The sequence below is a fragment of the Hirundo rustica genome, chromosome 6 (assembly GCF_015227805.2).
Source record: "Hirundo rustica isolate bHirRus1 chromosome 6, bHirRus1.pri.v3, whole genome shotgun sequence".
Taxonomy (NCBI): domain Eukaryota; kingdom Metazoa; phylum Chordata; class Aves; order Passeriformes; family Hirundinidae; genus Hirundo; species Hirundo rustica.
In genome coordinates this window covers 16,048,792-16,071,435 of record NC_053455.1, presented here as the reverse complement: position 1 = coordinate 16,071,435, position 22,644 = coordinate 16,048,792, and the positions used below count along the sequence as shown (strand labels likewise).

The 22,644-nt window shown below is 38.5% G+C and overlaps 1 protein-coding gene across 1 annotated transcript in view; it reads left to right on the top strand.

Moving 5' to 3' along the window:
• The window catches only part of LOC120753858 (ras and Rab interactor 3-like), a 160,450-nt gene that overhangs the window by 57,637 nt on the left and 80,169 nt on the right, over positions 1-22,644 (top strand). The window contains exons 6-13 of the mRNA XM_040066604.2: positions 1,089-1,192; positions 1,955-2,029; positions 3,030-3,055; positions 3,705-3,758; positions 4,821-4,963; positions 9,532-9,701; positions 11,624-11,768; positions 21,095-21,261. Of these exons, the coding sequence (XP_039922538.1) occupies positions 1,089-1,192; positions 1,955-2,029; positions 3,030-3,055; positions 3,705-3,758; positions 4,821-4,963; positions 9,532-9,701; positions 11,624-11,768; positions 21,095-21,261 (884 nt within the window). The remainder of the gene's footprint in view (positions 1-1,088; positions 1,193-1,954; positions 2,030-3,029; positions 3,056-3,704; positions 3,759-4,820; positions 4,964-9,531; positions 9,702-11,623; positions 11,769-21,094; positions 21,262-22,644) is intronic.

Sequence of the window (22,644 nt, the reverse complement as noted above, 5' to 3'; positions counted from 1 at the left end):
ACTTGCAGCCCAGAAAACCACCTGTATCCTGAGCTGCACCAAAAGCAGTGCGGCCAGCAGGTTAAGGGAGGTGATTCTGCCTCTGCACTCTGCTCTGATGAGGCCCCACCTAGAGGAAGAGACCTTTAAAGGACATCTAGTTCAGCTGCCCTGCAATGAGCAGCAACATTTCCATCTAGATTAGGTTGCTCAGAGCTCCATCCTACAAACCCTGAATGTGTCTAGCGGTGGGGCCATCTTTGTGCCAGCGCCTCGCCACTCATTTTAAAAAAAAGTATTCCTTTTATCTAGACTGAATCTAGGTTTTAGTTTAAAGCCATCACTCCTTGTCCTAGGGGTCCTAAAAGGTTTGTCCTCCTCTTTCCTGTTAAGATCCCTTTAAGTGTTGAAATGCTGTAACAAACACAACTCCCTGAGCCTTTCCCCATTGGCAGCCCCCCCCCCTGCTCTGTCCTCTGCTGTCCCTTCTGAGCAGCCCTTGATAGCAGCACTCCAGTTGTGGCATCTGTCCAACCAAATTTCAGTAATGGCAACTTTCTAGCAGCACGATGGCCTAAATTTGATAAATCTTTAGTAAAGCCTTTGTAGGCTTTACCTGACCGACATTTTTACAAACTTTAGGGAAATACTGTCCGAAGGAAAGCACCATAACCCCACATTCAACTTCTTGAAAAGCAGTGAGTGTAAGCCTTTAGGCTCTGCTAAGAAATCAAGTAACTTCAGCAAAAGTTATCTGGTTGCTCACCTTGGAGAAAGATTTCTGTGCTTTAAATAAAAACCATGCTTCTAATGTGACTGGAGATGTTTTATGCTCATTTGAATGGATTATTGCACAGCTAAAAACTAAGCTGTGAAACAGAGAACTTACTGTTGAACTAACTAGTTAAGAAATCATTTACTAAAATTATATATATAGTGGTGCTAGCTAGACTAAAAGCACAAATTATTACACAGAGAAGCGAGCCTTAATTATGGAACATGTTTTGGTTAATCTTTGATACAGTTTCTACTTTACAAGTAGTACATGTTCTGAGTGACCTAAAATTTAATGACAGAGGTAGTTAATGTATGTTTTGCTCCTTCTGCAGGTGTATTTATCACTCATGGAGATGTAGGAGTTGGGACCATTGTTGGTTCAGCAGTTTTCAACATCCTCTGTATTGTTGGTGTCTGTGGACTGTTTGCAGGACAGGTTAGTAAGATACTTGGCTTTACATAGTTCAGTTGATTACAACTGAGGGGTTTCCATGAGCATATATTAAAAAAAAACAAAACAAAACAACAACAACAACAAAAAAAACACCCACAACAACAAAATCCCAGACAAAAATGGCATTGTGAAAATCCTCAGAGATTGGGAAGAATTTACAAATAGCGAATGTTTCCAAAAAGTTCAGCTGTAGTGTCAGCACCCTGAACATGTAGCATACAGAGGAAGCTGGTTCCTCTTCCTACAGTACTGTGTTTACAGTCAACTGATCAGTGGCATCTGCTGATCCTGCCTGGTACTGATGACAGTCAAAGAATCTGGGACACAAACATGAGATTTTCTCCATTTACTCAAAAGATGGTTAAACTGTTTATTGTATTTTGTCCGGTAGCAAGTCAAATATATCCACAAATAAAAGGAACAAGGAGCAACTGATTTGCTGCAGTACAATGAATTGTACATTCCAATTGAAATTATGACCAAATCAAGTATTAATAGTAAGAAATGTATTTCAATAATGGAAGTTTCTATATGATTTTTATTACTGATGCTTATTGTAGATCCATTGTCTAACAGACTGGTACTTCTTCATGGTCGTGTAAAACTGCATTTGGTTTCAGAACTGTTGCTAATAATAATAATTACTCTGCTCACACACCTAAGTTATTTTAAGATAGGAGCCTTTTTGTTTGCTTGTTTTTGAAATCCCATCTTTTTGTTGGCTGAAGGTGTGGTATTTTTCAGGTGGTTTCTCTCACCCGGTGGGCTGTGTTCCGGGATTCTATATACTACACAATATCGGTGATCGTTCTTATTGTTGTAAGTAGTTCTCTTATCAGTGTTTCATTGCTTGAATTTTTGAAGAAACAGCCTGCTAACTATTGATACACACTGGCAAATAATTATTTTCCTAGATAGTTCTAGTGGCACATGGAAGTGTCTGAACTCCATAATGTTGTACAAATATGAAAATTTCATACAGCCCCATGGAATATGTTCCCACCATGTCCATCAGTGTCCATTCATTTTATACCTAGGGTTTGTAAAGTTCTGCAGGCTAGTAGGATACCATTATGCAGTGCAGATAGCCCTCTCCTGAGACCCAGGAGACTACTTCTTGTGGAGGTGAAAACTTTTGAGCTACAAGTCTATTTTAAATAGAGAAGGCGGTTGTTTCTTGCTTCTACACAGTAATTTTATTTCAGGTTCTGGGCAAGTTTTTCCATGTAGGGCACAGGTAAATACCACTTTGTTCATCTAGAGCAGTCTAGTAGTTCCTGAATGTACACATTTAATGTGTCTAGTGGCAAGGCAGGGAAGAATCCACTTAGTCCGTATTTTGTAATACAAGTGGATCACTAGCTGTGTATTCAGTAAGAGCAGTTACACAGGATGTAGTAAAATGTGTATAACCACTTGACCCAAGAGGAGAAGGTAAATGGCTGCCTGCTCTGCTAAAACTAGTCTAGCTATTAGAGGGACTCAAGAATTAAGGCTTTTTCTGAATAAGTGACTTTGCTGCTGTCATTTGCACAGCTCAGTATGTGGGTACATGAGTGTGTATCTGTCTGTCTTTCACATGCTTGCACTATTTCCTTTAATAGTACTTAAAACAGCCACTGACAGGGATCCAGGCCTTGTTCACACGGTTTGTGTTTTGTGAGGAGCACAATCCATACACTGGAAGTTTTGGTTAGAAAAGGTCAAAACTTGTGTAGGTCTGTCTAGATATGGCTGATGCCTGCTGAAGAAATTTGACGTTTTTTGAGATAGATCAGAAATGGTCGATTTATGTATTTCCTTTTTTTCCTTCTTCTAGTTCATATATGATGAGGAAATAGAATGGTAAGTTGTGTAAATTATTCCATGCAGTCCTGTGTTTGCCCTGAGGCTCACCAGTGAATAGAGTTGCAGTGTAATCAGCTTTCATTCTACGTGGTGAGAGTATGAGCTGGATTGAACACTTAGGAAACCCTATGTATTTTGTTTGGACTTAGTTTATATGATGGTCATGGAAAACTAAAAGAAAATGTAAGAACCAGGAAGCATTAAGTACATAGGCCCTGTGTAAGGCCTGAAGATTCCCATGTGCAGAGAGAGTAACCAAAACACTCTGCTCTGATTCTGGCTGTTAACTTTTATGGGGATGCCAGGTGTTCCAAAGAAGACTTCAATGTGAATCCTAGTGGAAGATCATAGGCACCTTCTAACAGTGCTCTCAGTGTGCCTGGCTTCAGCACTGAAATGACAGAAGACCTTGGTGTTATGATCCTCAGAGGGTAGCTGTGGTTTCAGTCTGCATAGCACATTTCTGAAATACATGCATTGCATTTGATTTGCATGTTTAGTGGAACTTGAGGGTCGGCTTTCCCTCTCATTCTGCTGAGACACCATCTAATCTTAGTGATGTGACTTGTACCAGATGTTTAGGGCACACTCCTACATAAAACTTGTGAAGCATACAGCTTCTAACACTTCTTTCTGTCTTTTTGAGGTGGGAGAGCCTTGTACTCATCATTATGTATTCATTCTACATACTTATTATGAAGTAAGTACTTCTCCTTACTGTACCCTTTAGATGTTAACTGAACATCATTCTTTTGGTCTTGTTTTGTCCTTGGCCTTCCTGCCTGAGTGCAATACAGCCAGTCATGTTTCTGTGTAAGATCTGTTGGGGTTTATGCATAACCATTTTAATTCTAGGTTTGTGCTCAATCAGCCTCAAATACTTTCATGCATCCTTTTTACTTTGCACAGAGGTAAAGTAGCTTTCAGAAAAAGTTGAGAAAAATGTACTTTATACAAAGGTATATGAAAAGTTTGCCAGGTACTCTGGATTGTAAACACACATCAGGCCTTACACGTATTTTGTGCTCCGTGTAGAACAAGGTCAAGAAACATTAGACAGAGTGCTAGGCATGTATTTATCTTCAGACCTTCTCATACCAGGCTGTTTACTGACATCTTCTGTTGTGTCACTGCCTCTGGTAGGAGAGCCAGAGGTCTGGCTGTTACTGCAAGTGTCTGTGAGTCTATCCTTCTATTGCAAGTTGCTTAGACTTACATCCCTTGGTGCCTTCCCCTCACAAAGACCCTGTTGGAACTCCCTTTTCTCCTACATCAAGTCTTAGCTGAGTTCCCTGACAGCCCTCTTAGATCCCACCCTAGTGCTAAAATAGATACATGCTGTCTTTAGAAGGGGTCAGCAGTCCCAGAAATGCTCAAAACCCCTCCCACAGGGAACACAGTACTAAAAGAAACAGTGAGGTGATTTGTGAACTGATGCAGGGGAGAAGCTGCTGTACAGTGAATGTCCTGTCTCCAAAATCCACAGCTCCAGCATTTTGCCTTCACTAAATCTACTCTAGTGCCTTTTTGCAGTTTGCTGTATGTCATGAGAGATAGGTGCAGTCCTTGCTTTCCTATCAGCTTGCCACTGAGTTGGACCGTCCTTTCTCTTCACTTCTTGTTAGTTAGTATGTTACACAACATGCATCTAGGCTTTACTGCTTGCCTGTGTGAGTTGTTCCCACATGGCTTAAAAGTTTGCCAAGAAAATGGAAAAATCTTTTAGAAGAAACCTTTTTAGACCTTTCCTTTCCACTTTCAGGTACAATGTGAGGATGCAAAATTTCTTCACCCTTAAAAGCAAGAATGTTGGAAATGGTGACACAGTCAACAATGAGCTGGAAGATGGTAATAAATGTTATGCCTCTAGTTGTGATGACCCATCCATTCCATTACTATGGAAAGGTAAGGCTGAGCAGACAGGACTTGGAAAAAGAGTAGTTCACGGGATATCCTTTTTCTTTCTTAAATGCGGATCAAAAACGGTGTCACTATTCAATCGTAAGCAGGGTTAACTTGACAATTCAGCAGTCAGATGCCACATTAAAAAAAGAGAAAAAATTAATATATTCTGAAAATAAGCTGCTTTGCACACTGGCAATTTTGCTCCCTTTTTATCCCCTGTTCAGTGATGAGCTACATCATTGTGAAAGAAATGTGCTTTGTTTTAACCAGGAAGAAGGTAGTTTTCACTTCAAAAATTAGTTTGGAATGAGAGGCTGAGACGAGGATGTTGAAGGAGAGGACATGGGCAGATCAGTGGGCAAGAGGGGTTACATGTTGAGTTCAGATCCTCAGAAGACTGTTTTTCACATGCCTGAATAGTCTGTATACGTCACCAGACACATATGTAAAATTGAAAAATGCAGGTTCTTTGCTACTTGTGTCAGTCATAAAGGAAAGAAGATGATATCCAGCTTCTGGTACTGAAAGTAAGCAAAAATACCTGGGTATTTTTGGCTTGTTTTCTCATCCTATTTTTATCTTTGTCTTATCCCTCTTCTCTTCCATTTTCTTCCATAGCACAAGCCATGTAATTTAGTGAGCACTTGGGCTGCTCTTAGCAAGAGAAATCTTCTCAGTTTGTTCTTGGCAAACATCTCCCATTCCAGGAGGCTGAGCTCATCAGCAATGTCGGTAGCACTGGAAAGATCCTCATGTAATAATAAATAATGCCGAACAGGAATTTAGAGCAGACTCAGAGAATCCCACTCTTTTCTGCTTTTAGTGTTTAAACCAGGATTTCTTTAAGGTGATATAGGTAGGTACAAGTTTATTCAGTGACAGCACACTGCTGCTCTGGCCCTCGGTAAGGTGCTTAGATAATACTAATTTAATTTTTTTCTCATAGGACATTGTAGCATAATTAAATGATGGTGACTTTGAAATACTTTTGTCTCATTTTATAATGAACTTTTGGGAGCATTGGCTCTGATGTAGTGAGGTCTGTCACTTGGATGTGGATTTGTGTCCATGCAAGGTTCCATAGCTGCCTCCTGTATTCAAGTTGAGACATGGGGAAAAGGTAATCCAGTTAAACACCACAGATACTAGTGGTTTTACTTTTGAAGGATCTGTTGGGTTCTGATGTCGTCTCCCAGCAGGCTCTCCTCTCTAGCCCTTGTGGCAAAGAGACGATAGCACAGAGTGCTTGCTTGTCCACATATTTCCTTTTCAAGGAAATGTGTAGATTACTGAATGCTTGTGAAGACTATGCGGAAAAGGAGCAAGGCAGCTCCACTAGCAACTGCCCACATCAGATTCCTTTTCTGATTTTCCCTCAAAGTTGCACTGTTACTGCAGTTTCAGTCATGTTCCTTTTGCCTTCTCCAGCACTCATTACACTAATATGTGCTGCATTGGAGGGACAATTGTACAGAGAGTGAGAGCGTAGATACTGTCGTAGGCAAACATGCCGGGGACGAGAAAGTACCGAAGGAAGAGATTAGGGATTTGGAGTGAGCAGTGGAAGAGGAGGATGGCAGCCTTAGTCTACCTGCTTCGTGCATCAAGATGCTGTCCTAGAAAACTGTCACATGGCTGCCTCTAGCTTCTTCCCTCCTGTTCTCTCAAAATATGCCGTGACCCATCAGTGACTCCTCTCAGTTGACACATGCTGGCTTCACAAGCTGAGCTGCTTTTTCCCCAGCAGCATCTTTCAGAAAGGAGCTCTGCTAATAGCAAGGAGAGAACTGGGGCTGGCCTCTGCCTTGCTTTCAACCACGGGTTAGCAGCTTTTAGGCTCTGCCAAAAAAACCTCCCTTGGTTTCACCAAGGCGTAGTTTTGACCTTCATCTGATCTTCCACAGGAGGAAAGCGTGATTATTCCCCATAAAGGAACAGTTGCTTTGGGTGAGGAACTTTGGTTCTAGTAAGGATAGTCTGTTGCTCAGGGTGGAGGTAAAAAGTGTAACGCTGTAAAGCTCTTTTATGCTTCTAAGTTTCATTGCTTTCAAGAGCTTCCTGTGGTACAATATAAAACCTTTCATGACTCAAGTTTCAGAAAGAAAAATGAGAGGTTTTCACTATAAGAAAACTTTCATTTAATGGGTGAGTTCTATACTTTGTGATTACTGCTCCAATTTTCAAAGAACAGATGTCTTATTACCCTTAACTTTTATTATGTTGACAAAAATTTCCACCAGGTGGCATGGTTTGACCCCTGTCTGACACAAGAAATTTGGACAAATGTGGGTTTCTGTGGGACCGAGCTTCAGAGCTAAAGTCATCAAGGAGCTTTCTGTTGATTTTGACAGGGTTGTTGGGGATGAACCTTTGGTGGTGAGCAGTATGTTTGTTGGAAAGAAAAGCTGTTCTCAGTAGATTTTTTTCTTTAAAGAAATGCAAAAAGCTTTTCTCCTTTTCACATTTCTTAAAACAACTTTTGGGGGGAGTCCATATTATAGAGGCTAAGGTATGTATTTTAACAGGCATAGGGAGTCAACTGAAAATAATGAAAATAATAATAATGTGCCTCAGTAAGTCAGAATAGCTGCAGTTACATATATATAGCATGAGGTATTCTACATCAGCACTGAGTTTTTAATTATGGTCCTTTTATCAAAGCTGGGTGTTTGCTCACTGTCTTCATTGGGCTCTAAGAAACAGTTTCAGAGTAACTTCAGTGCTTCCATGTTTTTCATGTCATTGTAAGATGAAGCATTTTGGTTAATTCTGTGGAGGAGCTCACTTGGGAGTAGTTAATCTGGTGAGACTGTTAATATCTGGACTTTTTGCCTTACCAGCATTGCTGTCAAACATTTCTTTAACTAAAGCAAATGTTAAGTTTATGTGGTTGAGTCCTATCCTGTGAGGGCTGATTCCTAGGAAACCTGTCTGGCTGTATATTCCTTCACAGGAAAGCTGCTACACACCAAGAGTCACTGGAGTGGATGAGCTCCTTATTTGCATCATTAGCCACAGTATTCAGTGGGGTTAATTTGGTTTAGGTGTTGGGATGGAGGAGAGTAATTACTCCTTTACATTTAGCAAATGTGCAATTGCTATTAGTTCTATTTTGTATTAGAGGTGTTAAGCTGCAAGAAAGACTGCAGAGTGGATTCTTTGAGTAGGGCATATTTCTTTGTGAAACCAGAGATCTCATATTTATGCCAATTCAGGTGGCCCCAGGGTACTCACTGAACCTGTTTTAGTGAAACAAGGCAAGGTACTCAAATGCTGAAGGGTAAAAGTTACAGATGTTTATTGGTGATTTTCAGGCTTGCTGGTTTTTCTTGTTGAATCACTGTGGAGGATGTATTTCTTCAACTGCAAATATGCTAGAAGATGCTCAAGAGAGCAAAGCCTTTATTGCGTGATGTGACTTAGATGCATGCATGGATCCAGTCTTCCTGAAAAATAAAAATACTTCAACACTGTAACCATGCAAAAGTAACAATATAGGCTTCTCTGTGTTTAGAACAGGCCCATTTTAATTCCATTGTTTAAGTTGAATGTTTTCTTAGATTTTCCTTTGCTTCCTGACTGGAACCATGCACTAATTATCTTTCACTTCTACCTCCTAAATTCTCCTCCTCTTCCTAATGTAAGTAACAATGCAAAAGGGGAGGGAGAGGGGAAGGCCAAGCTAAGCAAAGCAGAAAACAAGCAGCAAAGAAATTTTTTTCTGTACATATTATTATATATAATAATTAATATTTATTATAGCAATGTATGTATTTCCTGCCCTGCTTTCTAACACCACATGGGTATGTCTCCTGTCTGCTGAGCCTTGCTCTGCTTGCTGTGTGTAGTCTGTAGCATTTGTAAGAATACTGGTTTGTTGGTGAGCTCCTAAAGTCCCTGCCTGTACTTGTGTTGATTCCCAATAAAATTTTGTCTCTACGTGTTCTTAACATGACAGAACTTTATTAATTTTGTAATCCTAAACTTGGTATGGGTTCCTTTATATTAACAAAGGCTTACTTATAGCATAGATTTGTTCTTGACAATTGTTGTTTTTCACAATTTCAAATCTTTTCATGTGAAAGATACTGGTAATATTCTGTGAAGGCAAAGTGAAGGTTTCCAGAAGGAGTGAGAGCAACATTAGAGCCTTCTGGATGTGCAGCACCCTGATCCAATGGAATAGCTTTAGAGGTTTCAGGAGTGCTGTCTACACTGCCACAGTGCAAACACTTCTAGAAAAAGGGTACAAAACTCTAGTGGGACATAAGCAAAGAAAACTGGTACTACAGCATGAACAGCTGGGGAAAACCTGCTCCCACTAACCTGACAGTGGCTTGGTGACTACCTTAGCGGAGTGAAATCCCTTTCCAGCATGTGATCTAAACAAAGCACACAACTCATGAGCAGATTCACCAGGCTGCAGAAACATTAAAGGAAAGTAACTCATAAATTCAGGCATTCAGATGAATATTTCCCCCACCTGAGCCTGAAAAGACCTGACTCTAGATGATGGGATGCATGGTAAGGTCAGTTACGCTGCTAACTCTGTCCATTGTGATCATTAGTGAAGGGGATACAGCAGTATGGCAAAAACAGTGTTGTGATGGTGGATGAGATCATCTGCTCCAGTCCTCCCAAATACCGGTTCCCTGAAGCTGGATTACGGATTATGATTACAAATAAATTTGGACCACGCACCAGAATGCGGATGGCAAGCCGACTCATCATTAACGAGGTACGCTCATGAGGAAAACAGAAAATTACTGTGAGGCAGAGGGGTTATTACCAAAGAGCTGCACTCATAGTGATCCTGGAATTTAGATTCTCCCATGTTCCTGCGGTGGGGATAGACCTATGTCTTTCTCAAGCAGCTCTATGAGAACAGATTTGAAGATTGATTCCCAGTTGATGATGCTGCCTGTTTTAATGGGAGGGCAGTCAGAAAGGAGGGACTACCTTATCTTCCTGACAAAAGATGTTTATTTCAGTGTGTGTGTGCATATGTGCACATTTAGATTTTATTTATAACAGAATAATTTGTTTTGATTTTTACTAAAGTGGTCAGGTTAAAAAAGGATAATGGACAAGGCAACCAAAATTCTTAAAAACTGCTCTTGTGTTATTAACAATTCAGGATCCCTTCAGAGATTTAGTATTTCTTTAGTATTGACTGTAGTCCTCAACTCAAAATAAAAATGGGCATAAATATTTTCAAGAGGGGAATTTGCTCTGGACAGTTTCAGTTCTCTCTTACTTGATACATTGTCACGACTGTATATTGCTTTTTCTATACCCTGCAGCTGAAGTGGCAGACCTTGGCAAGTGAGGCTGTTCTGAGCTTGCTGAAGTACTAGGGATGAAATCTTTGGCCTTGGGTTTTATGAAGGCAGGATTTTATAGCTTGCTCCCGCAATATCAAATATGAGAGGCATTTACTCTGCCGAGTAAATAGATTTCAACATCGTAACGTAGTTCATGTGATTCGCCATCCTTATGAATACCGCAGTAAAAGAAAGCACCATTAATACATTTGTAACAAAAATCCAGTAAAATAGTGAAAGGTGTTATGGTCAGGAGTAGAATATCAGACAGGGCACATGGCAGCAGTTCACTCTGTAATCCTTGAAGTCAATTCATTGATCAGAGAAAAATTCTTAATGGCTGTGTGGGTAGAAAGCTGACACTTGTCTCTTTCAGCATCTGCAAAAAACATTCTCCAAACTCGAGCATTTTGGATGTATGCTCTTATGTATTCTCACTTCACAATTTGCAAAGTATTCAGATAGGATTTTTCTGTTTTTTGCTATAGTAAGTTGATACTGCTTTCAGAAATTTTTTTTTTTGCATGATGTGCAGTTTTTTTATTTTTCAAGGCATTTCAGAGCACTTTTTAGGAATTTGCTAGTTTGTCAGGAAAAGAGAACACTTATGAACTCTGCATTACCTCATCTAATGAACTAAAAAGAATTATTTTTTAATAAAAATAAGAACCTACTCTTGCATCTAATGTTCTCCAGTGCATGAGTGGGTATGTATCCTGATGTTTAAAACCTATTCCTGTAATTGTTGTACTGCGTATTGGAATTGCAGCAGTTCTTATATATGTCTGCAGGGCCAGTTATGAGCTTCATGTAGTCAGACAAGGGCAACAGGAATTAGTCTTGCTTTTGAAATTAAAACTAGGAAGTTCAAGTTTACCTCAATGAATGGAGTTGAGAAGGAGGGAGAAGAGTTGGAGCTGAGAACGAGTGCTCCTGGATAATGAGTCATTCATAAGCCAGTTCTAATCATGCAGAGATGTCTCGAGTGTTACCATTTGATTACGGTGCTATCGCTCGTTTGAGTGGGAACTGTTGAGTGAGAAGTTCCTTAGGGTAACCCCATTGGTTAAAACATGGTGTGGAACAACAGATATGACAACATTCTCCCATCATGGCTAAAACATTCAAAGTAATTTTGAACTGGATGGTTAACCTGGTGAAGCCTGATGTCTGATGAAGACAGGTAGACCGCTGACAGGTTTGTCATTGACTGAACGGAAATCTTTGAGGAGAGACTTCATGGCTTATGTGAGTGGAGCTGGACAGGGAGAAAAACTCAGATTTCACAAAGTAAATACTTTCTGAACTGTGGCAGTTTTGTGTTTCAACACTGCAGCGTCAGCGGTTAATCCAGTCTGCCAATGGCTCAAGCAAAGCACTTCAGAACAGGAGACAAGAGAATATCGAAAATGGAAACATCCCTGTGGGGAACCAAGAAGAGGAAAATGAACAGGACAGTCTAACTCCATTTTCAGTGCCAGGTAAGGCTTACTTTCTAGATGTTTATAGAACTCAAAAAAGAAGATAATTTAAATGCCAAACACTGGGTTGTAAGAAAGACAACATATGTTGGGAGAGAGGAGGAAAGGGATTGGTTTGACTGAAGGATGGATTTGCTTATGGTAAAACTGTACTGGAGGCTGGGTGGCTAAAAGCAGATCTTAGGAAAATGTTTTCATTTTGGATAGCTATGGTAGAAGTACTGATTTGCCAGAGGTGAAGGGAAAGCAGGAAAGGGAAGTTTATATTGAAACATGTCAGAATGACCTGATGAGCACTGCACTACGAGTAATTTTGGAGTCAACAGTTAATAATAATTTGCTGGAGATTGCTAGGCCAGAGGCACCTTGGTGTATAAATACATAATAAATTGTTTTAGTGACTGTAGCAGGGGAGGCTTCTTGGATTAAAAGTAAAAAATATTTAGGAAGAGAAAGAGTGTTTAGAATGTTAGAATAGCTGTATGCAATAGTATTCACCTTTCGAAATTTTTTTGAAACTCTTTGGTGTAAAGGGCTATGTGTGCTGGTGCCTTTGGCACATTGCAGGTTGACTCTTGCCCAAATGCTTTGGAGATTAGATAGCAGAGATTAGTTCAGCCCTCACAGACATGTAGTCTGTCACATAATTACTGTTTAACATAAGTATTGCTTGGCACGGATAAATACCACATGCAGTGAAAAAGAAGGATTTTCCATGTTATATCTAATATCTTAGCAATCCCATTGCTTGAGTTGCTATCATTATAGAAGAAATGTTTGTCATTGAACAAGCATTGAAGCATACTATGTGAAGACTAGATGATACTGTATGTCTTCCTGTGTTACTGTGCTCCCACAGGAGCTTCTTGCAGTCAGCAGTTAGGGATTGGAATGAGGAATGGAAGCAAACTAATTCACTGAATATAGGCCCATTAGATGGACTTCTGTTCATTCATGAGTCAGTGAAAAAAAAAAAAATTATTGTATGGTGAATAACAGGATCCAAGTCAGCAACATGCTTGTGCAGATGAGCACATTAATGATAAGAGTAGTAATAATAATAATAATAGTAACAATAGCAAGAAAAACTAATAAACAACTTCTAAAAAGGAAAAATGTCTCCTCAAACTGTCTAAACATCATTGAATCCTAGAATCATTAAGGTTGGAAAGCACCACAGAGATAATTGAGTGCAGCTGTTGACCCAAGGCTGCCATGTCCACTGCTAAGCTGTGTTGCTCTGCTTTTGAATGCTGCCAGAGATGTGATTCCACTGCTTCCATGAGCACTCTGTTCCAAACCTTGACCATCCTCTCATGTGTTGGCAAAGAAGAGTTTTAAACCGAGTTTTTAAACAAGTTTTTAGATACGAGTTTTTATTAGGGTAGGGCAATCATGCATTTTTTCTTGTGTTCCAGGCAGCTGTTTTATGAATAAAACATAGATAAATTTCAGATTAGAGCTTCCTAAGTGTGTGACTTTCACAATAGAAAAAATGCTTTGAACTAATGCTCTTTGTTATGTCACTTGTCTTCTTTAAGTGCATTTTTTCTGCATTTTTGAGAAAGTCTTTAAAGATAAAGTGAGGTTTAACAGGCCAAAGTGGAACCACTGGTGATTCAGTTCATACTGAATGGAGCAAAACATGAGCTCAAGAGAGTCATGTGAAAGTGAGTGAGTAAGTGATTGTATAAAATCCTTATCTTTACCTTCAAGTATTGTCACTCCTGTTGTCTGGAGTTGGTTGGATTCTTATTGCTCAACTCATACATTTTGACCAAGAATTCTTTCATTATGCTTTCAAAAGCACCACTTTATTAGCTTTGGTGAAAATGTGAGGACCCAGCATCAAGCTTTGTTGTTGTTGAAGTACTGTGGCACAATCAGTAGCCTAAAAAACTCCTGACACTTGAAACTGGCTTCGGGGAAAAAGTAGTTTGTAGACAGTTTCCAAGAATCCACTCTGGTTTGTCCAGGAATAAGGCACATACTTTTGCTAAAGATCAGAAATTCATGTATTTTTTCAGTACTGTAAAGTGTTCTATGAAGAACAGGTTTTCAGTTTTCAATACTACTTTCCAATTCAATTTGTTGTGGTGTCCCGGGTAAAAAATGCATTCTTGAATTTTCGGAGCTGCAACTGCAATGGCTGTGAGTAGGCTCAACCCCTTTTTTTTATGCTGTTTTGTGGTCACATTTTTTAGCCTAATTTGGAATTTTACTTTCTTTCTTCATGTTACATATTCTAGATACTTTTGCAAGAACAAGTTTGGTTTTATTCTGAAACAGAAGTAGATGCAAGTGAAGCATAAAGTTTCATCTCTGAGTGATTCACAGTTATTGTTTGTCATCTCAAAATGCATCTTTTGCATCTTGTTCTTTTTTTATCCTCTGTCAACAGGAGTGCTCAGCAATAAGTGTAGGGCTTTAGCAAGCAGAAATAGAGAATATAGTTGTTACATGAGAACAGTCTCAAACTGTTTCAGTATATATCCCCTTTGTCAAACATCCAGAGAGATTCACTCCTGGGTGTGCTTCAGGCCCATCCTGAAAAAGGAGACAACGTACAGGTTTTTATGGAAACTGCATATGATATCATTCAAACAGCCTTTGCCTTTGGTTTCTGTGTGGGAAAACCACATTCTCTTTAAAAGAGGAATTTTTTTCTTGACCTAACCTTTAGACTGTGATGATTATTTCCCAATAGAAAGGCTCATTTGAGGCTTTACAATTTGATTACTTTACAGTTGTTTGAAAACAGGTCTCAAACTTTAATAAAACACCCCACAGATCAGAATAAAATAGGACAAAACTGGGCAGGCATATGTTGGCAACAAAACAGTGTTAAAGCCCTTGCATAGCTCAGTGGTCTTTTAGAGCCCAGACTAAGAAAAGCACTTCTGTGAAGCTCTTAATGGATGCTTAAATCCCTTCCATTGTCACATGTTCAGCACTCTTTAAAATACCCTGTGATCTCAGCTCCTGATCATTTCACAGGAAAGAAGAACTACTTCTCTTACAGAATTGGAGCATGGATGCTTTATATAAGTCATGGTGGTGTTAGCTAAAACAGGAATAATAATTCCTGGAGCTAAAATGAGATGGCAATAAAGGAGATTAGCAATCCTATCCATTTTTGTTTGGATCCAAAATACAAAGATACCGAGTAGGAGAGAAGCACCCAAAAAAAAAAAAAAATTTATCAGTATCTACTAAAAACATTTAAAATGTTTGTACTTGGTCAAAACAAATGTTTATCTAAATATTCTGACTCCAGCCATGATTTTATTAAGAAGCCTGGGGAAGAATGAGACAGGAGTTATTATTCAGCTGTTTTCACCTGAAAGAACTTCCTGGACTGGATGTAAAATTTTGATCTAAAATTCCTTAATGTGTTTCTTCTTCATTAACCTAATGTTGATGTCTAATTGTCAATGAATCTTTACAAACCTTTAACATGCACAACATCATTTGAGAAGGATCTTCATGATTTTAAGAACCTTTTACTTACTTTGAACCTACTTGATTAATTCAATGTCTTCCTTTATTGGAAACATGGTGGACAAGGCAAACCCAGTGTACCTCACTTGAACACTCAGGATGCTGCAGCTCTCTGTAAGACTGCAGGGTTAAAAGATACAAAATAAACCATCCCCAAATCCAGCCAAGTCTAACAAGATATGGGGAGTACCTCTGTTCAGTTACATCTTATTTTTGTTGAATGTTGTCTTGTGTAAAACTATTGTAACTCTGAGAATAAAGCTTGTTACTGTGTACTGGAGCAAATTCTTTTCTGTAGACCGGTTTTCATTGTACCAAAAATGTCTATTTAAGAGAAAATTATTGGCATAAATCCAAATTCTTGAAGTGTGGTAAAGGCAGAGGCTGAAAATAGAAATCTGAGTTGTTTTGGACAGATTTCAGTCTGGAATTTGGAACTTGTCTTCTGGAAAATGAAACTTCTGAGAAGAGTATCAGTAGGTTGAGAAATAATCTGTTTTGGATGAGGATGAGAAGTAAAATATTGGTATTTTCCAAAGGGGAAAAAAAAAAATGTTTCCAAAGGTCTGTTGCAGGAGAACTGAAATAAAAATATTTTAATATGTGTGCTGCCCACTTGGAAGGATGGTAAAGACTGAGGCTCTTTGGGTATTGTTTTACATACTACATAGCCTTTTCTAGTGTGCTCATACAGAGAATCTCTTGCCTCCACAATTTATAGGGTAATTTTCAGAGCTGAAATCAATAAGAATTTTCCAAGAAGGTGGAGAGACCGCTGCTGTGTTAATTTTCCTTATGAAAGTTTGAACCCCATTTTCTAACTTTTTTTTTAGTATTTTGCAACAGACATTTTTCTGTGGAAAATCATTCTGGTGGAAAATTCACAATAGCTCTAGTTTGTTGTATCTGTTTCAGTTGTTTCTATATTGAGTGCCATACTTGGGAGAAGAATTTATATTTCTTTTTTGTGTTTTAGATACTGCACATGACTACAAATTAATTAAGTTTTCAGATTGTCTAATTTACTGATATTGAAGTTTTCCAATGAGTCTGAACTGTGATGAACATCATTTTCAAACAGAAATTTATTTGTTGTGTGAGTTATTAAAAAGCTCCTAGTGTAGAGGCATGTATGTCACTTTTGCACTTTTCAGGTTTACAGTTGAGTTGATATTGATAATAATATGTGGGTGTAAATTCGTCTTTGTAAATACAAAGGTTAATTAAAACCAAGGGGACAGGTGTTTGGAAAATAATTTTTAATTGGAAAAAAAACAAGTTGGGGTATTTTTTGTGGGTGTTTTTGTTTTTTTTTTTTTTGGTTGATTGATGGAATTTTGTCCTTCCCAAATGAAAAATGATAGAGATATTTTAAAAGATAAAAAAGGAATTTTAAAAAAAAATTATTAAGTGAAGCATGAAAAAAGTTTGCAGCAATCTTTTTAGGCGAGCCTGGATGTGCCTAATTTTTACTCTAAGTTTACCATCAGCAAAAAAGACCTGGAAAAATAGCAATTGATAGTAAATTTCAGAAAGCCTTTTTCATTTCAATTAGAGAATACCTTTCCTGGTTTTCAAGCTACCTTAGGTGAGAGATTTGTATGAATTCACAAATATACAGTTATGAAACTCCTGTCTGCCAATTAGATTTACGCCTTTCAGGGATGTTATAATTTTTTTTAGATCAGTCAGCTAGTCATTGCTTTGTGCAGGGAGATGCTTCTTTCACTTGGGAAGGTTCAGGCATGTTCTGAAGTAACTAACGTATGGAGCTGAGATCTGTGCTTGGCTGACACGCTTTTAAAGGGAAAACTAAGTGGAAAAGCTATCAAATTTAACTGACTGCAGTAACTTAAATGTGATTCCTGATGGTGTAGTTACAGACTCCACTCTGTTTAAACTTGACATTTTCTCTGCAGGTTATTTACTGGGACATGTGGGCTGTCTGCACTATGTACCCTTGAAAGTTCTGTTTCAGACTACCTCTAGCTTGGTTCCCTGGACAAAATGCCCATTATTACATGGAGCATTTTTAATTTTGTGCCTCTGGTTCAGTTTTATACCAAGGGAATGTTACTGGTGTGATTCAAGGCTGCTCCATGTTGCAGACCAAAATAGAGTAAATCACTAAGTGGGGTCAATCAGTACTTTTACTTCAAGAGTACACTTCTGATCTAAAGGTAAACAGAAATGTCATTTCACACTTTCATACTGAGTTCCTCTCAGCTCTCTGTGAGTTTGCAAGTAGGACTCTATTTTTTCTATAAGAAGTGCTTTCTCTAGTGCCTTAAGGAGATACTAGTTTCTTCTCAGTGCTGTCTTTGTTCACCAGGACACTATCTGTATGTGAAAGTAATTAATGTGAGCATAACATCTGGAAAGATGTCTAGCCCAGGAATGTATTGAAAATTAGCAGAGTTCTTTATTGTCAGGCTGCCACTTCATTTTTAGAAACATTGTAATCAAGCTCTTTTCTAATGATACCTCTCTGAAATACTTGGTGTGCTTGGCTTCCAAATATCTGTGGAAACAGAAAAAATGGATGTATGAAGTAAAGAAAACAATTCCTTGCAAAAAAACCCTCATCTTCTTGTTTTACAGCAGAGTGATGTGAACAGAATGTAGACCAGTGTTCCTTTCTGTAATAAAGCAATATTTTTCCATTATTGTGGGGAGGTGCAGATACACCTTTCCTCAGTTGTGTGGGTTGCTGCAGGAGCCTTTAAACCCAGGGCTCACAGGAGTGGGTGGTAGCACTGCTAAAACAACTGCACTGGGGTCTGGTAATGGGACAGAGCAGCTGTGTATTGAATAATGGCTTAAATGGGAATGACAATTGTCTTCCTTGCAGATGTACTAGGGAGCTATCAACAGTTATAAAACAATTTGTCATGAGCTGTAAGCATACTTCACTTTAACATCTTTATCATTAAATCTTTTTAATTATTATTTTAGAGTGGGTGGTCAAAACCAAAACAACAGAACAGCAAAAGAAGTACTTTCAAAAGAACTAAAAAAATATGTGTTGCATCTTCTAGCTGTGTACTGATTGTGCATTCAACTAAGCCAGGTGAAATGAATAAAGTCATCGGTTTCCTGAGGTCTCTGTTCATTGAGATTGCTGCTAAATGAACTTAAAATCTTTAAAAACTGCCAAATTACAGCATAGAGTAGACTTCTTTAGCCCCGTGTGCCACACAAGTTCCACGACCCAGAACAGTAGGAGCTGAATAAAAAGGCCTGAGGTAAAACCAAGGCCAGATATACTTAAGGCTTTTATATAAAGTTTATAAAAGCTGGAAAACCAAAAGACAAAAGAGAAGCCAATATAGAATGTGTCAAGCAAGCTGCTTTGGCCGTGGTGGTTCTGAACTATTCCAGGCTAACTGCGAATGGCCACTCGGCTTCTCTTGTTCACCCTGCAAACCCCAGAATTACACACTGCTGTTCCCCAAATCTCAAGCCTAGTTGCCGTGTAATGAGCGCAAATGTCACTCCCACAAACCATCTAGCTGAGCAGCTTCAACTCAAGACGTTGTGTGGGTAAAACATCACCACTAATAGAGCCAGGAATTTAAATCTAGCACACACCCCTTCAAACTCAGCAAAGATAATGGAAAGGCAAGTCCTCCTCCTGGTACTTAGGTTTTCCTGGAAATGAACAAACATAGCTGTGCCGGTGGTAGGGAACTATGCATTCTCAGTTAAGCGTTTCTTTGAGTAATTCAGGGTACTAAACAGGATCCCAGACAAGATGTGTATTCCCCAGCAGAGGCTCTATTTGCTCTTAAGGCAATTCTGTTTCTTTTATTTACGTTACTGGAAAGAGAAATGGGACTGCCTATGTGTAGCAGCACAAAGTCAGTCAGATTACACCCACACAGATCAGAATTGGATCCATATTTTTCAATCAGTCATCCACTGAGCCTGCATTTGGAATTACGTGCTGAGGATATTAGTGGACTAGGCCATGCTGACTTGTTGGACTATGAACCAAGCTTAGCAGCTTGGTTACACAGAGTACAAATTAACTATCTAGGAGTCTTTAAGTAATCCAAACTGTAACAAATTAATCAGGAGGAGGTATAAATTACCACAAGCCATTTCACAGAATATTTACAGTCTTGTTAACAATTAAAGAGAGAAGTGAGCCAAGAAGGGTCATTTCCTGGACAGAACTGGTAAAAGATAACTGTTTTAAAAAAACATCTGTGCAGTAGTATATGTAAGCAGAGAGAAAAAGATCTTTCCTGTAAATCTGTAATGGATCTTCAGTGACATGTAAAAGTCTAGAATTAGAAATGACCCTGGGACACTTTGGTAGTTTTATGCATTAGAAGTTCCACAGCCACAAGCTATAAGTGGGAATAGAGATTAAAGCGTAGTCCAAGATTTCTTGCCGAGTTGTTGACATCTCAAAATTCACAAGTTAGAAAGCTGTTTCGTAACTCAAGCAAGATAATTTAGTTCTAGAATATATGCAAAAGTAAATGAATAAAGACTTATATTCGGTCTCAACAAGTTAAATTAGACTAGTAAGTAGCCTCATAAATTATAAAATTAGTACTAATTTTTAAATATTAAATATTACGTTTCATTGCATCCTGGTGCACATTGGTCCAGAGGACTGAGTTCAATCCAATTAAAATCACTAACAAAAATTCCTGTTAAACACATCTTAAATCCCAAAGTCTTTGGTGAAAGAAGATTACTGGTGAAATTGATAGGAGCTGGTTAGTAACTGTTCTTTATAATGTAGCTAAATAACTTCACCGGAAGATGTACCTGCTAATTTCCTTCAGTGTAATCAATGATTTTATTCAAAACAGCATATTCTAGTAGATCCCAAGCACAGCATTATGAGTTAATTATGGAAACCCCTACTTAATTCTGGCACAATTCTAACACAATGTAAAGAAAGCCCATAATGGCCACGATGTTGGTTGTGATACTCTCACTTAACCTGATAGACAAATTTGTCATCCTACTTGAAGGATGCCTCATGAACTGTATAAATAGTACCCCATTTACTTATGGTCCAGCTATAAAATAATTCTATTTTAGGTATTGAGATTACATTTGCAATAGTGTAAATTTTAAACAAATGACAAAGATGTTTACCAGTCTTCAGCAATGACAGTTCTTGGGTATTTCTGAACAGTCGGTTTTGGAGAGCTGTACAAGGGAAGTCACTACCTTGTTTCCCTTTCCAGAAGTTTTTTTTTTACAATCTCAAGATGGTGTTCTATGCAGATGGAGAAATTTAATAAATCTAGATCTTCTAAGTATCAGTTTATTTAAACTTCTGCCCAAGTTAGAACAATGAGGCACATGAAAAAAAAAATTGCCATGTTTATAGGTTTGGTCTTGTGCTTCTGTTTTCTGTTGCTGCTCAGAATGTACAAGTTATTTTCACCACTTGGATTTCAATTACAGTGAGAGGGTGGGGTTTTTTGGTTGGTTGGTTTTGTTGCTGTTTTTGTTTGTTTGTTTGTTTGCTTTTTTATTTTAATTCTGGATTAGTAGTAATAACATTTGAAAGATCAACAAACCTGACTTAATTTTGGTTTTAATATCAACCATGATTTTAGATCATTGTAATTCTTCCATGGATTTTCATAGCTCTTGGCATGGTTAGCTGTAAGAAGATTCTGGATGCGCATGCAAATCTTGGCTGAAAGTGACGAGGCCAAGTATAGTCGAAAGGTACTCTGGAAAACGAGCTGACATGCACAATTGGCAACATCCTTCTGGGATCACCTGTTCTGCTCAAAGAGCCTGGGACAGGGATGGTAAATCTAAACTTTCTTTCCTTTGTCCTGCAGATGGAAAAATGAACAAAATTAAATGGCTTTTTACATGGCCATTGATATTCTTGCTGTTTACCACAATTCCAAACTGCAGCAAACCGCGGTGGGAGAACTGGTTTATGCTGACATTCATCCTGTCCACTCTCTGGATTGCCTTGTTCTCTTACTTCATGGTGTGGATGGTAAGTGCATATAGGACTTTGTACTGAGTGAAACATGCATCTCAAAGTATGTAAAAATCTTCTGTGTATTTGTTAAAGAAAGGCATGTAATTGTAGTGCAGTCTCTTCAGCTCATACAATAATTATTATAACTTTAGCCTTTTGCTGCCTTTTTTCTGCAGAAAAATTGGGCCTTTACTGTATAGGGCACAATACAGTACAGGAAGGTAGTGGAGAACATTTCTACTTTCATCAAATGCCTATCAGGCATTTCAAAACCTCTTTATGTTTCCTCTCATGAAAGATTGTGTTTTCTATATACTTTTTGCAACTTTCTCTATAATTTTTGCATTGTAAAACAATCCTCTAACATAGATTGTATCTAAGAAATTCATTTGCCAGCCAAAGCCACACATTTGTATCATATTTTATGTCCTTTGGAAGGTCATTCTCTGTACCTTGGTTCCATATATAGATATTCCCTTCACAAATGAGAGAGGTGCTCATTAAAGCTGCAGCCCATACTACTTTAAGAGGCAGCTGGACCATAGTACCTTGTTACCAGTCTCAGCAAGAGAATCATGCCAGCTTCTATTCCTGGGGCTCTGCTTGCCCCTGAAGATAAGGTTTGTCATTGAGTTCCTTTTCTTAGGGTGGAGGGTCAAGTACAATACACCTTTTATTTAGTGAAGGGTCCAATTTTCCTCGTGTGATAGACTGGCAAACTATTTCAAGAAAACAGCACGTAGCCTAGAAAACTTCCATCCTTAGCAGTCTCAGCAGGGAAACAGCTGTCTGTACCTGGTTCAGTCTTTTCACTCTCACTAGCCTGTTTCCTTTTCAGCTGCCTTTTGATGTTTTTTCAGCCCTCTTTGGATGTTCCAGCTAAATACAGTTCTCTGTCCTTTCTAAGAGCTCTGCTGCTATCTTCAGTGATTCCCTAAGTTCTTTTCAAACTGCATCTGGAATACCAGGGGACAGTGTAACCACACATGCTCACTTTGCGATTATATGAGAAGTCATGCAAGAAACTAGTTCCTTCTTCATGTGTTAGGTTATAATAAGTTCTTTATATCTCTGCCACTATGTTGTAATACAATATTGGTTGCAGTCCTTTTGAGCATATAACCAGTGAGAATCCTGCCATTTGTTGCAACCAAAAAAACCCCACAAATTGGATCGTATCTCCTTAAAACAGCAGTATGTCATGTTAGAACAACAAGAAATGGATATTTTGTTTGTCCATAGAATGTTGAATAATAAGACCCAAAGTCCTTTTCCTTCACACAAGGTTCATTTCAGATTGGTTATTCCACAAGTACTTAATTTGCAGAAATTGATAAGTATCCTGAGTCTATTCCTGCTGGAGTCCACACCAGAAATCAAAGTTAAGAGTGTGCTACA